The following is an 18,355-nucleotide window of genomic DNA, read 5'->3' as shown; positions in this document are numbered from 1 at the left end:
GAATGTGCTTTGACTCTCATCAGGATCAAGTTTACCAGCTAATTCAGTTGGCTGTGACCAGATTACTCTTTACTGCTGTGACCTGGCTAAAGAGGAAACAATCCCATCACATGTTACTGGAAAGCTCAGAAAAAAGCCAAGTTGGGCTTAAGTTTCCCCTGTTCTTGGCTGTATTCATGCTCTCCCCAGGTAACTAGGTTTTAGGATCAAGGCTGTCATCCAGCTCATTGTCCAGCAAAGAGCCAGCTACAAAATTCAATTGTAACCAGCAGTCTCCACAATATTGGAATGTTCAGCGTTGATGGATTGATTCAGGACTGCCTGTAGATAGACTGGTAAGGAATCCAGGAGAGACCACCTGGCAGGGGAGAGGGGCTGGCTGTACACAAGCTTATGATGGCAGGGTTCAGTTCAAAGCAGATCCTGCTCCTCCATTACAAAGTTTTAAGAGGCCTGCAAGTCAGAAGCCATGACAAGGCACAGTAATCTTGTTGTCAATATTGATGTTTTACGCATGCCTTCCTCCCACTGAGCACTTCATAGTCACTAACAGAGGTTACCCTCACTCCTGCAAAAAAGGGAGAAAAATCTCTGTAACAGCCCATTCGTTTTGGGAAAGGAATAAAACTGGAAGGCTGCTGGTGTTTCTGAAGCCAGACAGCAGCAGCCATTTGAAGCAGCAGAGAGCCAGAGACACGAACAAGAATAAGACAAGTTCCAGGTCTCCCACTCTGCTATGTTGGTCAGACAAAGACTGGAAGGAACTCCAATCTCTCTCTGCACACACCACCACTCCACCCCCCAATAAGAGGCTGAACAAAGTGGTCATAAAAAGAAGTTCTGGCCAGCAGAGTAAGATGGGACAATTTATCTAGGAACCTCCCAATAGCATAACCCTTCCCCAGGGGGGCAATACGTTCTGTGCTTAGTGCACTTCAAATATTCACTTGCCAACAACAGCCTTAAGTTTTCCCACACAAAGTGGATTATCAGAGCCTGCTGGAGGGAGTTTAGTCCTAGAGGAATCTTTACCTTGGGAGGAAAATACAGTCCAGTCTGCACAACAGCTTCAGTCGTCAACAAGTTCTGCAGCTAAGCACATTTAACCGTGCTTTCCTTGCTTTGTTTTACGCAGGGATGACCCTCCAAAAATCACTACCTCAAGAGCTGAGCTTTCTTCAATCCATAGGAATCTGCACAAGATTTTACCTTATCCTCCTGCAGCCACTGAAGCTACAGGGGCTAAGGGAAAACCTCTCCCTGCTGGAATTATTAAACACCTAGAAGCAGCATAGCTAAATACTATGGAACACGTGTGCAACTCTTCTTCAGAGACAAGGAGGGGATCCAGCTCCCTAGAGCCACATTCAGCTCCTTCAGCCATGAGAACATTCCTCTCCTCTTCTAACCTTCAAACTCATTCACTAGGCACCTGCCAGCTGCTGCAGCTACTGCAGGAGTGGCTCTGAAGATAAGAACACTCACCTATTACACACTCTTGGTCCGCTTTGTGGAGCATCAGCACTGATATTAATAAAGGACAGAACAGAGGCAGATGAAGATTTAAGCCTTGACCAGGCAGGTAGTATCAGAAACAAAGTGATCACTTTCAAAACAAGCCCCTCTGTGCCTGCACACCTGTTTGTGTGTGCCTAAGGACAGAGGGCTGGGAAGACAAGGAATATTCCCCCAGCATAAAGCCCCTCTGATTTATACCCAATACCAACCTCCTCTCAGTTTGCCAGTGACATGTTCCAACTGAATCAAACCATAAATATGGTTGTCCTGAACCATAATTACCTTCAGCATGGAAATGAAAGAAGTTAGTCCATGACTGAGCGCTCAGAAATAAAAGGGGGCTTCACCCCTTTGAAGTTCTTTGCTTTTACAGACATTCTTTTACACACTGAAATGTTTTGCTGCTCCCTCCCATGAGCTTATCACAATCAGCGAGAAGACAGTAGTTTCCAGTGTTCACAGAGGGAGGAAAGAGGAAATGTACAAAAATATCCATGGAATCTGTCTTTGTTAAATTAGACTGACTTGATGGAATTTGGCATTTGATATCCATGCAGCATGGAAATCATGCACAATTACAACCAAGTATGTCATTTTTGCAACATTAAAAGCTGCTTGAATTAGAGCCTTTCAAAAGAAGAACCTGAATCTAAACATTTTTGCACAGCTGGATAACGTGCTTGTAGATAGGTCCAACACCTCCATACTGTGAATACATCCATAGAACTGGTTTGTTCATTCCTAAAAAGCCTGACCTTGAAAAGAGGGGTGAGATAGCAGGAAAAAAATCCTTAAGACCTTGACTGAAAGTAGAGAGATGGGAATCGGCCCACCAACTATTTGTCTGAAACAGATCCCTGTGGTCAAAGTCTACATCTGGTATTTCTCTGTGTCTGCCTCTGAGGGTCTGATCTAGAACTGGTCAAGCTGAAGACAGTGACCCTGATCCTCATTAACAGCTCCAGACTAACTGATCAAAGTCAGTACATCTGAGTTTACAAAAGTTCATTCAGAATAAAACTCTGTATTTGATTTAGCAAGAGGTAGAGCGCAAATTTTAAGTAAAAGGGCACTGACACACACCTGCTGGTCCTCAAAACCTTTGCAGAAAGAAAACATTAAGAAAAGCAGCATAACGAGTCACTGACCCTGCCAGAGCATCCTGTGCTTTACTACTGCTCCTGTTGTGGCTACAACTGCTCCTCCACCATCCACAAAGGCAGTGCCCATGGGTGTCTTTAATTCCCCTTGTAACAAAACACTTTGCACAATTCAGTCCTCCAAAAGGGACAAATCAGGCTCCTGCTGGTTTCAGCATCTCCTTAAATCCCACCCTTTGCCCTACAGAGCCTGTATCTGCATGCCAACCAATCTGCAGGGGTTGGACAGGGCTTGCTCCCAAATTTGTTTTGGTTTTTTGCTTATAGAGCTCTGTACAGACAACAGAGCATCTTTGTGCCTCCCATTCAGCCCTCTGGTGCCAAACTCCCAGCACTCACCAGCAGCAATGAATGCCACATGCATGACAGGAACACAGGCACTTGGCCTAAATGAAGCAGTGTTTTTCATTAACATTATACTGGCACCAAAGACCACAAACTACAACAAGAACAAAAAGCAATGTCAAAAGGACAGTGTTGAGTGTATAAAAAAAAAAAAATTAGGATAGCACAATCAAGCTTCCTACTATTGCATGATGTTAATCTGCTCATGTAACATGCATGTTTTGGGTTTTTTCCCAGAGCTGAACAGTTGAGATATTGCTGCCACTGGAGAAAGGTACATCCTTTTGATAGCAGGAAAGAAAAAAATATGCATTGAAAGAGATCCCACAGACAGCACATTGCTTTCTCTTTAGGGCAATACAGATGTGTTTTCCTTACATTTTTCAACTGTCAGAGCAGTGAGCCCCAAAAGGTATCGAAAACCAGATTAAAGTATCAGCTTCAGATTCATAGGTCTTAGGATGCAAATGGAAATACCTGCACAAAAGCTGTGTCAGGTAAACTGAACCCACGACTCTTCCAGCAACACTTCTTCTGCCTGCCCGCTTCTCCCTTCCTGTGGCACATTACAATTTTTTCAGTCTAAGGTCTTCAATTTGGTCAGCAACTTGTAAAGGAATTTGTGGGCTCTGGTGTACAAGGGACTACCCAGCAGACACTTGTAAGCAGTGACCTACCATGTGGGTGCCCATCACCATTGGGAACAGGATTTCATGAGCCAAAGGCATGAAATCCTTCCTCCAGAATGAAGCTACAGCAGGTGTGCAGGCTCAGCTGTACTGCACATCACTCCTGGCTCAGGCCAAAGAGCCAGATGTGACAACAACCCCACTGAAACCACCAAGGGAACAGCCTTTCCTCAAGTGCAAGAAAACCCTACAGTTTTCTAATGTTTCCTATGCTGGAGGAGGTGATTAGAAACAATAGGCCAGCCTAGACAAATTCACCTTCTTATTCTGCTTCGAGATCAGCAGTTTCTCTTCTTTCTTTTTAGATTTCTCAGATCAGCCCCTTGTGTTTGGTGAGGCAGCTGAAGCTCAGGTCCCTGTGAGCCAGCATTTGCACCAGGCCTGAGACAAGACTCCTGCTGGTGCTCCAGGAAGATTGTTTTGGGGACAGCTGTACCCCACTAATATGTCAGCACCTCAAGAGCAAAGCACTTTTCCCCTGTAACTGCTCTACCAGTGTGCCAGGTCATCTGAACACCAGGCTGTGGTGTGTGCAGTAGGTAAATCAGGCTGTTACCCTCAGCCCAGCTCAGAGATCCCCAGGATGAGCCACATAAGACCCAGTTCAGTGAAAAGAAAGCCTTGGAAAACCTTTCTGCCTGGGTATTCAAAGTGTTAATCAGCCTAAAAAACAAACCCCAAAGCCTGTGTGTTAATTTGCTATTTAAATTGAAAACTTTTTATTCCATGTCTGCCATGTCTGGCACAAGGCTGTCCTGGGCGTTACTACAATAAAAAATAATTTGGAAAATAATCCCATTGTTCCAGTCACACCCATGGGAGTTTCATGTGTAGGGAAGTAGGAACATCAGAACTGAGATCTGTTCTGTCACCAGAGAACTGAGTTTGCCCTTTACAACAGCCGGTTTTGATCCAAGGGCAAATTGAGAGCGAGATCAGAAGCTGAGCTAAGGCAGGAGGATATATCAATAGCTTTAACAACTGGCACAGGGTAACACTCTTAACCACCATTAGTGTAGCACACTAGCAATGGTGCTACGAACACATGTCCACATCACATCTTTCCCTTCCTTGCCTCCCTCTCAAGCCTCTCAGCCCTTCCCAGTTCCCATGTAAATGAAGAGAATTGCTCTAAAACACCTCCTGGTTTCCAATGACCAGCCTTTCCAAAGAGCCTCCTCTGCACTAAGTAGAGGCCTCATTGAAACCTCTCTGCAGCTACAGCATGGCTTGGATGAGGCAGTTCCAGGCACAGCAACCTGCTGTACCAGCAGCCTCCTTTTCCTGTTTCCTTGAGATTCCCCCTCTTACACTCTTCTGATTGCACCCATCCAATGCCATAAAAAATAACTCCACAGCATTGGCTGTAGCTCAGCTCTTTGCACACAGTAGTCCCAAACCCCTGTAAGTGAGCACCAGGTGTTGCCTCACCAAATTTTAAACTCACTCTTCAGCAGATGGTGTGTTTTAATCACACAGAACCCACTGCATTTGATATCTGTCTACAGACAGACTGTAAAGAGACAGCAAGAAACTAAGTGCTCTACCTAACTATTTTCAAAGTAAAAGGTTTGTTCTGCTTTTAGCACAACTTCCTAAGCTTTCACTGGTTCTGGAAGCAGTTGCTTCCTCATTTCTAGCCAAGAACAGTTATTTGTATTCTCCTTTTAAACCCTGCTGCAGCCCAGTTTGTTCATTAGGAATAAAAAGAGCTTAAAAAAAGAAAGCCCTTCTCTTTTGAATGGGAACGCTAACACCTTTCTCTATTATTAAAAAAATTCTTGAGCAATCTACAAAACTGCTTTAGTGCCTCAGTGCTTTGGAAGCCTCTGTTTGGAAGGGAGGAGATCTACATTTCAGTATCCAGGTGGAAAAAGGGTTTGATTTGGCCAAGTAATAACAGCTGAAGAAAAACCCCTCCATAGCCTGTGCATGCACAGTAGATTCCTTAGGAATGATAACACTGCCTCGAAACATTCCCGAGTACACACGTGGGAAACAGGATGGGGAGAGAGCAGCTCTGAGAAAGAGAGGGGACAGCAGGAGGTCTGAAGAGGAGATACAGGCATTTGGTCAGAAAAATTCCTGTCCTCTTCTGTTCTGTGCAGAATTGTGCAGCAAATTCCATTAGATGGGGGTTTGCAGGGTTTCTTTGATGGTGGTTTAAGTTAAAAGTTGTTTGCCAATGCCAAAGGACAGAGCAACCTAAGTGCTCTACCATGGCAAAGTACAAAACTCCACAACATAAAGCATTTTAACCACAAACTGGTGAGAGTGCAAACTGATGCCCACAAGTGAACCAAACTCCTAAAGCAAACACTTCACAGCATCCCTCATCTTTCTGCTGGGAATGGGAATGTCTGGAGTTACTGGTGAGTCTTGGTCTGTGTGTGCAAAGGAGTGGCTGACACTGAATACATTGAACACACAATATTGACAAAAGCCTGGGGCAAATTCAAGGCAAAACCTTTAAAGAGAGATTAACTTTTTTACCTCTTCTTCTATTTACACACATTTCTTCCATCAGAGAATGAAGAGTGACACAGATAGCATGCAAGATAAAAGTTTGATTAAAATAAGCAGTTATAACTTGAATTTTATCAATTTTGTATTTCTGATACCTTTTTCCTAGTTTGGAACTTCTTACTGTTGCTTTACCGGCTGAGGGCAAACCAGCAAACCCGAGTGACACACAGCAACAATCTGTGTTTATTATTGCACTGAGTATGTACACAAACAGCCTTCACACACAACAGCTCCAACTTGTTTGTGGTTTTTCCTCCCTCACATAAACACACGCGAGAGTTTTCCTGTACACCTTTCGGTACAGTTTGGAGAATTTTTTCCATGCTTTATCTGAGCAAAGGATTGTGCCAGATTGAGCAACCCTGGAAGCAAAGCCAGCAGCTGCCATTGCCACAGCACTCACTTGAGCCATTTCTAAGGAGGTATAGAGGGATATATATGAACACTGCAGTGCTGAAAATCACATTAAATGGCTGTGACAGACTCACATCACAGCAGAAAAAAAAAAAAAAAAAAAGGTTTGAGTTTCAGTTGAAACAACTCTCATTCTCAAATCAAGAAGGTTGGTAGAACCTCAGAGAACAGAGTGACAGAACAACTCTGGAACTGGTTCCCCTTGCTGGAGGTATGTCCATGGGAACAGCCTGTTCACCTATCCAGCTGTTACTGCAACATCTGAGCCACAAGTCCATGGGAAGTGTGTGATTCCAAATCATTTGGATATTTGTGTGGGGTTTGGTGTTGGTCTTCATGGTGGTGTTTTTCGGCTGATTGGTTGGATTTTTTTAACCAAACAACAACCAAAATAAAACCCAAGCCACCCCCTACACACCAGAGCTCATGGAGGTGCCCTGCAAAGCCAACCTTGCTTCCACAGGAACACTGACATCCAGCCCATCACCCAGACAGAGGCAGCACAAGATGACTCCCAAGCTCAGCCAGGACGCCAACTGAAATGTCCAACACAAATCAACCCAGTTTCTAGCTGCATTCAATTCAAGAGACAAGCTGGGATGATTTCTATAATTTCCACATTCCCACTTTTCTCCTCCTTTCTCCCAGCCACTGTAGAGTATCTCTACACAGCTTCACCCAAACCTTCCTAAAAGTTATGCAGCAGCTTCTCCAAATGGTACCTGGGAGCTGAAAGTTTACCTTCAGCAAAATTCCACAGTCATATGCAGAAGCTACTTTGAAAACCTTCTAGTTCAGACGCCAAGAACCACTTGGCAAGGCCTGACAGACATAACTAGAGAGCTCGATGGTTTCAAAGGACATTACCCAAGAAAATTAGTATGTTGCTTAGGTTCTTGAAATAAATTTACAATGGGTTTGGTTGCAGAGGTCTTGCAAGGGTTTTAGCAGACTTTTAATTACAGTATCAGGCCTCAAGTATTTTTCTAGTGCTTGGCAATATGAGATCCTATTATTTCTGCTTGCAATGCACACTCATTCAAAGCTTATCCACAGGCTGACAGCCTACGAATTCTTACCACTCTGTAATCCAAAATTTTTGTATCATTTGTGATATACATTAGTGACTTCCAGTAACAGCTGCCCCAGAGACAGCATTTTACTGTGTGATAGTTTAAACCCTTTGGCTCGCTGCTGTATCCTGAAATACACTGCAGGGAGGCTGTAGCTTTTGCTGCAGGTTATGCTGATTTACAGCAGCATTAAGCCAAGCACTGTAACATCCTACAGAGCCAATTTGCCTTTTTGCCTTTTTGCTGTACTTCAGATAGGAGCAGGGGAAGTTTGCAGCATCACAGCCCAGAGCTGCCTTTGCTCCAAGGCTGGTGCTCTTGTGTCACACCCATTGCCACAGACATTTGTGCCCTGAGCACAAAGCAGCAGCCAGTGCTGCTTTTAAAGGTATGTCCACATCCAGGCTCCCAAAAACCACCCTGAGGACAGGAAAGCCCCTCAGGCTGTGCCATCACCCAGTCCTCTGCTACTGGTCAGTCCAGTTTGCCCTGCTCAGCACCTCCCTCTCCCACCTCTCAATATCCCCTTCAAACTAATCCTTCTCTGCAGGGCTCAGGCAAAGGCTTATTCCCAAAGACCAGTTTCAGTCATTCAGACTCGGAGAGGTGCAGCAAACAGGGAGCACAATGACCTCTATTCTGTAGCAGTGGAAGTTTATACAAGAGCCAAGTATTATCATTCACAGATTTATTATAAACTTCAGCATAAATTCATATACAATACTTTGGATTTTGTAGCTTTCCCTCTAAGATATAACCACACCCTCGTGAAATATTCCCCAGAGCCTTCCTTTACATGAAGGGAAGTATTACTATTCCCGTTTTATTTAGGGGAAAGAAAAGAGAGAGAACTTGCAAGTCTCAGTTCCCAAACTCTGTGCTCCTCTATAGAATATATATTGAGCATTTAAGGAAACAGTCTTTGTCTTGGGAAAGAGGGTGGAAAACAAAGCCTTATGAATCAGCCAGCTAATAATTAAAAGCAACTAAATCCAGATCACTTTAAGCTGCACATGAGAATCTGAACTTCTCAGATGCTGAATTCCTCTGCCGACCAGAAAAGCCAGGGTCACTTGCCCAGCTGGTCACTATTGTTCTGTCCAATAAAGTTCTGGCAGGAATGCATGTTTAACAAAATACAGAGATTAGGCATAGCAAAGAATGCAGCTCCCCCCTCAGTGTTTAGGTTAGCAGGGTTTGCCATGTTGAAATACTGAAGCTTAAGCATATCAGATTTTCTCTGTCCTGTACTGCTGGTGCCAGTGACAGACACAAGCTGACAGCTCAGTTCTCAGGGGCGCTGCCATTTTAGCTCTAAGTTTTTTAAAAGCTGCATTAAAAAGTTCACCTCAAATCTACAGTGGCCAGTAATTAAATCAGTGTTTTCTTGGAGATGTAGAATCACAATCGAGAAAAGCTCTCTGTACCTCCCCACATGCCAGAAACTTTAGAAGGGGAATTTAAACCAAGCCAGAGACTCAAGGGACCAGATTTTGAGAACCTTGCACCAAGGTAGCTCATCTTTCAGTGTTTTAGGATAGCCTAAATTTCCAAAAGGCACCCAGAGACTAAATACAGCATCAGAAAGGCAATGTCCTTCCTAACATCTGCCATAGCCTGGTTCTGTCTAGCACTCTGTCAAGAGCTCTTCAGCTCAGTTTACAACAAGGGACAACACAAGACACAAATGTCACAAGAACAAGTCATACAGATGATCTGACAGAGAGCAGCAGAGATCTTGCAGGAACACAGCTTTTACTAAGCCAATGCTATGCAAAAAGCAGCTCTGATACCTCAGCTGGGCCAAGAATTTCTCAGCTCAAAGAAGAATTATATTAAATGGACAGATATTTGAGACTCTTAAGTAGATTTGCAATGGATATAGCCCTTGGAGAACTGCATACAAGGAGGTTATAAATAGCCTGGATTTACCTCAAAGTTAGTGGGTTCTATTCAGAGATACCAAGGATTCCTAAGTTCCCTCGCAGGGGTACAGTAGCTCATGCTGGGTGAAGCTGTGGTTCCTAGGTAGGAAGCATCTAAGATCCTGTTACCGTGGCAATCTCTCCTCTCTTTCTCCCCCCACTGAAAGCTGAAATGTAATTTTCTGTCAGAGGCACACAGTAAATCTGGAACAGCCACAGCTGAGATACAGAGCAGCTGATCTAGGTGTTTCTTCTAGGAGAGCCTTTTTGGCTCATTCTAGCACAGCAACAGAAACCTTATTTTAGCTGGTACTGCTTTCACTGCCACTGAAAATGCAAACAACTCAACGTTTGAACAAGATACAGTGATGACACAAGCAGCCAGACAGCCCACATTGAGCAGGGTTGCAGAAACCAGACAGGTTCTGGGGAAGCACAAGACAGAATCAGGCAAGAAGAAAGCCAGGAAGCCAGGCAACCCAAGGCAGGAACAAGAGAAATGGCATCAGATGAAAAAGTCTTTTTCTTTAGAGAAAACACAGGCAGAACCTCCCTCGGGTTGAAGTGTTAAATTCATGTGGGGAGAGCTGTCACCCATTGCTGCCTCGAATGAGGATTTGAAAAAGCTCCCTGTGCTCTGCTATGTTTACAGCAATAATGAGAGCCTGGAGGAAGGGGTTAGAAACATCTGAGTTTAATAAGGGCTAAGCAGCACACAGCAAAAAAGAAATGTCTGCCCTTCCGTTCAGGGCTACCACACCCCAGCAAGCACCGCCACCCCGGGCCAACAGGAGCCCAGCACAGAGACATTATGTCATCCATCCATCCCCCAGCCCATCTGCCCCCAGCCCTTCCCCAGGAGCAGCAGCTCAGACCAAGCTGAGAGCTCCCAGCACCACGCTCCTGAACAACTGTTCTGTAGGGAAAAGCAAAGTTCTGTAGGGAAAAAGCAGATGTTGATTGACCCCAGGCACAAAACGAGCCAAGGGCAAGAAGGGAAGGTTTTGTGTAGTGCCTCAACTGAGCAGCTCCATCTCACAAGGTCATCCCAACAGGGCAAGAGGAGTATTTAGCTCATTTAGCACCTATGCAGCTGCCTTTTCTTAGTCCAAAACAGCTCTAACATCCAACATGCACACAGTGAGGGGCATCCTGTCCCCATCTCTCACACAGATGACCAAGAAACTCAATACTCAGGTCCTGCAACGAAATTTGCCATGCTCCCTTCCTCACAGTCCACCCCCAACACTGTCCTCACATGAAACAAGTACCTTACATGAAACACCTTGTCCTACACTACCTTTATAAGACACACTCTTCCCATGTCCTCAGTCTTTTAATTCCATTTAAAAAGTGGAAATCGGGAATCAAGAGTCTTGTCCATCTGCAGTGACAAACACACCTCCTCTCCAGAGTGCACATACACACACAGAAGAGGCAGAGGGGCATCCGGAAGAAACAGAACTGAACCTGTTCTTAACTCTACAGACTCAGTATAATTTGGTTACACAACCACATCCAGGGAATACTCCCCTGCCTCATGATTTCACTGCACTGGCATTTCTGAGATGCTCTGAGCAAACACATGCCTGTATCCAGCACAAATGCTGCAAAGAATATCACTTCCACCCAGTTCCTAGGGGCAGAAAAAGTGGAATTGATTAAAAAGACATCTGACTACATAACCTGATGTCAATATTGGACATGAATTGGTCCCTTCTATGCAGTGGTACCTCACTTTTAGCTTTAATGTTTTGACAGATGGTTTGTTTGCTCAGCACAAAGGCAGGTGGCTGGATAAGAACAGCCTTACTCAGCTCTGGGAGGATAGACAGGAGACACAAAGCAAACCACAGAGGTAAAGGGAAGAGACCTAAATAAGAGAATCTCACAGTTACCATCACTTCTCAGTTTCAAAATTAACTATTATGATTTTGAGTGGCAGATTCTCATTTCCAGATAAACTATATGGATATGGAAGAGGAGACTGACCCGTTCCAAACATGAAACATTGTGAAGCTGCCTTCAGCTTTTGTCTCAGAGGCATCCACTGTGTGGGCCTCTGGGTGAAAGCCATTTCTAGACAGATAGAAGAGGTTTCTTTCTTTGCCAGAAATATGATTGCCCAGCTTTAGAAGTGGAAAAGGCGTCTGAAACCTGAAATAGCCTCCTATTTGTTTGGTCCTCCCAAAAAGATTCAGCTATTTTCAAATGATGAGACCTAAACATTACAGGCAATACTTCCACCCAAGCATACTCTTCACATGTATGCTCAATTCCAAGAGGAGGAAAACACTACTTGTCAAAACCAGCCAAAGCACCTAAATCATGTAATAAATTACACATCAACAACCAACCATTTCTCCAGAAAAAAAGGAGGCAAGGAACAAAACCAACAAGGAACATATCACAGTTCCTACTCTTGCTGGTTTCTGCAGCATTAAGGACTCTAATTCACATGAGTGCTACACTGTGCATATTTACACTAAGCAAGAGATTTAGTATTATTCAGCTATATAAAAAGCTGAAAAATGTAGGACAGTGACCACATTAGTAGCACTGGCCTTTTTTTCCAATTGGTAGCCATTATCCTAATAGAAACTTTGTGATATCTAACTTGGCACAGGCTGGCTGTATGCTCAAAGATTCAAAATAAACATTATGCCTCAGTGGAAGTAAATTTAAGCACTGTCTAGATCTGCCTAATTGAAATTGAGTCGAGAGCTTTGTGCATATTTCAGAAATGCAGTTGGATGAATTTTTATATTATCCTACAGGAAAGGCATCTATGCTTTATAAATCAGTAACATTTACAGACATGCTGGAGGTCTGATGCAGGAAAGAGTCCTTTACCCTGACCCAGAAGACCTAAAGCACTCTATGCTTTCAGTCCTTATCTGAAAGTCTTTCTTACTTTTCCCCCTTTATCAAGACAAGCCCAACAAAACAAAGATGTGAGTAAATATTCTGTGATCCCAGTGTCTAAGAACCACTCCCCAAGTGAAGCTGTGACATTTCTAACCTGACCTGTTTCTACCAGCACTTTAGTACACTAACACAACTCAACTTTGAGAAAACTAAAAAATAAGGATTATTGAAAGAAACATTTGTTAATTTATCGAAGGAGAGCACAAGTTCACTGACACCCATTGTTTTGCATTTCTGCTCCCTTTGTTTTTTCCCCTCAAGCTGGTAAACAAAACCTACCTAAGAGGAAATTATTCACACAAGCAGCTGGAAAGGCAGGACAGTAGATTTCCTACAGGAATACAATTTACTGCAGTAGCTACAATCACATCTGGTATTTCAAAGCCATTCCAGTGTCACCAGACCCTTAGACTTCCATTGGCTCCACTGTTAATTGCATTGCAAAGTTACAGCCCTGAACCCCACGAGTCAGATGAAGATCATATGGCTGCAGAGTCCAGGGAACAAACACCAGATAGTTCTAGGGTCTGGTGATGAGCTCAAGACCTTCTGACCTTTGGTTACCTGGGTCGGGCACTTCAAAGAAGAATTAGAGCAGAGGACTCAGCGTGACACAAATCCCAGTTTGTCTGCTTGACATCCTCACAGTCCACAGCAAACCAGGGACCTCAGGCAATGAGCAGACAATTAGGTGATGGAGAAAATGACTCAGAGAGCAAGATCCTTCACTAAAAGGAGAGAGAACCACATTTGGCCAATATGTATAGTTTTATATTCCACACCCACTTCAGAGTCACGAGAGGTTCAGAATTTGAGGCTGAAATAAGGTTCAAGTCATCTTTTTCTAGTGAAGAGAGAATTAATAAAAATCCATCAGGAAAACTCCAGATACACATTCTGAAAGCATTCTGACAGACTGCATAAATGCAGACACTTATTCATAGATGACCTTTTAATATTAAGAACAGGCTTCTATCACATGAAGAGACCCACAGTTGCTTAAAAGAATTAAAACCTCACCTAAGAGGCTGGAGGTTGCTACATTACAGCTCAGTTGTGCTGAGGAGGGTCGTTTCCAGCCCAGCACAGATGGAGCTGTAGGGCCAGGCACAACACAGGCAGTTATTGTAGACAGAACACATCTACCTACAAGAGGTCCACAAAGTCATCTTGATCTTGGGAGCCAGACATTCAAGTGACCTGTTAGGAAACTGGTAGCCTCAAGGAATAATTGACAACATATTTCAACCAACACATTGGGTTTCTCAGGGAAGCAAGACATGCCGCAGTACTGGAAAGCGGATGTCTGTTTAAATCTCATTCCCATGTCATAGCAGCTCATAGAGCATGTTTAACTATCCCATGGAATCCATGGCAAGGTGATTTCCCCCCTGATACGGAGTAAACCATTGGTGTAGGAGCAACTGGAACCCTGGTCTCACTCTCCTGGGCTGTGCTCTGGGTCACAACATGAAATGGCTAAAAGCCATCTGGCCTTCCATGTCAAAGCCTCTGCCAACCAAATATTGCTCTTACAGCTATCAGATATTGATCTCCTCACCATATCCATCCTCAAGAAACATCACTGCTGTAGGAAGCACTGGGAATTACTGACCAAATGTCCAATTACCAGTAGAATGTGGATAAGAATACCTATTTGTACATTCCTGTTATTTTTAACATCATGGTTCTAATGTTCATTAACAGGAAGAAGTTTTTAGGCCGAAGAGTGTTTAGAAGCCTAACTGCCACAGCTGGACTTGCATCCACCCCAGAGGGCTTTTGTGATGGTACTGTAATGATCCCAGTAAAATTTATCATCCTACATTGCTTTTGGGTTCATGTTTTGGATTTTCTTTCAGTCACCTCCACTTCTCATCCAAAGAGGTTTCCAGTCTAAACCCTGCATTTAATTCTCAGAAGCTTCTGACTCCCATAATTAAGTTCACAAGGACTCAATGCATGACTAATTAGAAAGTACAGGAAAATAGAATGAGAAGTTGGGAGAACACCAACCCCAAAGACAACTAACACAGAGTCAGGCATTCCTTGACAGCTGAGCTACTTCCAGCATGGGAACAAGCTTCCCTTAACGCAGTTAGCAAAGCTTCTCAAAGCTTGGAGGACAATTTCTCCTTGGCAGGCAGCCCTTCCATTCTTTATGCTTCCAGTAAGGCCCACTTCCCATTCATCGCCTTAACACAGCAGCAAGTTCAAAATGCATGCACTGAATGGGAATTCCAAGCTAAATTGTGAGGCTCTTGCAGTCCATACAATGCCAACAGACATAGCTGACTGGATTTCAGTCACTAGCACTTGCACATCAGAAGTTCAATTCAAGCCCATCCAAAGACAGACTGCAAGTGTCTTTGGTCTAATAACCAAGGCTTGTCAACTGGAGCCAACCAGAAGCTAGAATATTCATTAAAAAAAATTAAAAAAAGAAAACAAAGAATACATCATTTCTCCAGAACAAGTATTCCATGGCTTCACTTTGAAGAATGTGAATAACCGTATTTTTTCCTCCAAATTTCCCTTCACCACCACCCCAAGCTTTTTACAGTGCTCAGGGCCTTATTTTTCTGGCAGGAAACATGGTTAGCAGTCCTTAGAGCCTCAGGAGCCCATCCCTGAGCCAGCCTGCATCCTAGATACCAAGGACTGTATCAGCACAAAGGATGCCAGAAACTTCTCCCCTTGGAGAAATACAACTCTTATGACACGTTAATTTTTAGAAAATTGATAGCAGATTCCCAAACAGCTCAATCACTTGTTGATCAAGGACAGGAAAAGACAACTGCAGAAACATGGTGTGTGTGTCCTGTATCAAGGAAACCCATCAACTGTACAGCATCACATCAGTATGTGCTGCAATGAACCAACACCTGGAGCTGCAGCACAAACTTTTAAAGCTTTGTCCTTGCTTATTTTTGACTCGGAAAAGTGCCAGAAGTCACTGCACAAAACACACGCTGGGAAGGCTGAAGAAGAGAAAGTGAGAATAGCCATAGAGTACCATTAATAGGAATCACCTTCCCACCATCTTGTCACCTCCACACCCTCTCCAGGGCAGAGGCCAGAAAGCTTTGCTGTGATGGAGCTGCTGTTGCTTCACATAATTCAGGTGCTACCAAGATCCCCTGTTGCAATGGCAATAGGGACACTGAACAACATAAAACCAGTCTATACCAGTCTGATTCAGTCCTTGAAAAAAGGCTTTGTACCCATATAGATCAACGTCAGACTCAGAGCAAAAACCCTCACTCCCATCATTGGCCATATTAAATCCAGAAAAGTCCAGCTATCCCAACCTGAAGCTGCACCCAGCAGGAGACTTCCCTCAAAAGTCCAACATTGGCTAGGGAAAGTTTTCCCACACAGATTTTCCCATCAGAAAGTGAAGCTGTTAGACACTTGCCAACAACAAAACTTCACCACTCAAGGGGAAATTAAAACGTACAAAGATTGCTTCAACGTGTGATATTTGACTGAGCACTTGAATTTTTCTTACACAACATCCACTGGTGATTTTTTCCTCCCTTCAATTTTTTACTTCCCCCTCTGCATTAAACTAGAATGGGAGAGTCTCCCAGGGCAAAGTTCCATTGGACGTAAAAAAATAAATTTAAAAAGTCTACCAGCTTTCCCCAACATCATTGTTTAAATCAGGTTTATGTGGTTTTACACAACACTTTATAGACTTGGAGAGAGACGTTCCCCTGACAAAGCATCAGCTATCCAAACCACTGAGGCATGGGAAAAGTGTGCAAGAGTGAGAACTGGGGAAGGTCTTTGGTGAGCAGAGTCCCCACTCATGTAAGCGTGGTAGCTCTGAACAAAGATCTGCAGGCTAATAGATATGTAAGACAAATGACATGTGGTTCTCATTGCAGCTCATGCTTTGGGAAGGGGGTACCTTGGAAGAGATCCAGCTGGGATAGGTTTATCCCATTACTCTCCTATAATTTTCTGCCTTTGACAAAGGCAGAAAACCCTTTGACAGTTGCTGTAGTTTAACATCACACCCCCTGCAGCCCCAGGCCTGTCTGACAGCGCAGCGGACAAAGCCACCTCCCCGCGGGGGGAAATCCGCACCATATGCGAGCCCCAGGCGAGGCACAGGGCTGGTGCCCGGCCCTGCACCTCCGACACGGATATCCACGGGGTCCGTGCCTTTTCCCAGTCTCCAGCACAAATAGGTGGTGCTAACAGGAGCCCTCCTCCACAGCAGCACAACTCACACACAGTAGGTATTAGCAAGGAAGGAGGAAAAGAGGTAGAGACAGGATGGACGAGCACTGAATATTAAATCTCAAATCCCCATTTAAGGGAATGACAGGAAAAAAAAAAAAAAAAAGGAAAGAAAAAAGTGAAATTCAAGAACAACTGGAATCAGGTTAAGCCACTCTTTTGCTTTATACAGTGCAGCTCATTCATCTGAACAGCTGTTTCACCTCTAGAGAAATACCCAGAGAAAACAGAGAGGAGGGGGAGAAGCCTAAATTGTTTGCTCTACTGAAGCAGTAAGATACAGTAAATCAAACCTGATTTATATTAAGTTTATAGGAAATTGGGTTGGGGTGGGGGGAGAGGAGAAGAGTGGGAGGTTAGGTTTTAAACAGCTACTTGGAAGTCGCAGCTCTTGAAGAGAGATCTGTAATTAAGGGCTTTCCTTTGTTGAGCTGAACAAGTTTCTCCTCGCAGCCGAGGGCTATAACAGTTCCCTCTGCCGGCATCCCCGGTGTCCCGGCTCAGGAGGTTTTCCTGCTCCGGCCGCGCAGGGACGCGCAGCCCCGGCAAAGCCCCTTCCCCTCCCCGACGGGCTGGGCGAGGCAGGGGGAGACTTTGCGGGTGTCATTTACCCAAGCTCAGCTCCTGGATTCCCCAGCCGCTCCCTGCCCCAGGAGGCGGACAGTGCTGCGGGCAGGTAAGGAGCGTTTCGCAGCCCACTGAGGATGCGGGCAGCCCAGCCCGGCTGGCCGAGGGGCAGCAGCCCAGCACTCCCCTGCACCCTCCGAGGGACCGCTGCCCGCGGCTTTGCCGTGCCCGTTTGTCCCCGCGGAGCCACCGGCGGGGCGCAGCCTCCTCGCCCGGAGCTGGACACGCTCTTACTCACCGGCGACTGGCGAAGCCGCTGCCCGGCGAGCCGGAGCTCTGCTCTGGGTAGTTGTGCTGCAGGGTTGATGCTGGGAATTGATAGAGGAAGCCAGTGCCCAGCGCGCATCCATGCAGGCAGCAGCACCAGGACAAGAAAAGAGCGAGCTGCATTTCTGCAAGAACGGGGTTTTCCTACCGCCTTTCCCTCTCACAGCGCACGGCAGGCGCGGGGCCACACCGCGCTCCCCCGGCCGGGGTCACGGCGGGATCCCACGGCACGGAGGAGCCCCGGGAGCGGGGAGCACGGGGTGCCGGGCACACGGGGATGGCTCCTCCGGCTGCCAAAGGGAAGCCCTGACCCTCGGCAAGCCGAGCCCCGGCGGCGGCGGCTGCTGCCCGCGCAGGGGGTCCGGGGCCAGCGCGGCTCGATGCTCCCAGGGCGCACACTCAGCCCCGGATGCCTTTTCAAATTTGGCGAGGTTGGCCCGACTCCGTCAAAGGGGGCGTGGGGCTTCGGCGTTAACCCTTGCCGGGCCTGGCGGCAGACCCCGCTGCGGAGGGGGTCCGTCGGGGCTGTGCCCGGCCGGGGGCAGACGGGCCGCGCTCCCGCAGGACACGGAACGCGCGGGGCTCAGCCTCGGCCCGGGCACAGCCGGCAGCACCCCGCGGCCGGGGAGCGC

The 18,355-nt window shown here is 45.6% G+C and overlaps 1 protein-coding gene across 1 annotated transcript in view; it reads right to left on the bottom strand.

Moving 5' to 3' along the window:
• COL26A1 (collagen type XXVI alpha 1 chain) overlaps positions 1-18,097 on the bottom strand; it is a 164,879-nt gene extending 146,782 nt beyond the window's left edge. The window contains exon 1 of the mRNA XM_066333703.1: positions 17,695-18,097. Coding sequence (XP_066189800.1) covers positions 17,695-17,846 — 152 coding nt within the window. The 5' untranslated portion in view covers positions 17,847-18,097. The remainder of the gene's footprint in view (positions 1-17,694) is intronic.
• Between the last annotated feature and the right edge of the window lie 258 nt (positions 18,098-18,355).

Source organism: Sylvia atricapilla, chromosome 20, assembly GCF_009819655.1.
Source record: "Sylvia atricapilla isolate bSylAtr1 chromosome 20, bSylAtr1.pri, whole genome shotgun sequence".
NCBI classification, from domain to species: Eukaryota; Metazoa; Chordata; class Aves; order Passeriformes; family Sylviidae; genus Sylvia; species Sylvia atricapilla.
This window is presented reverse-complemented; position numbering and strand designations above follow the sequence as displayed.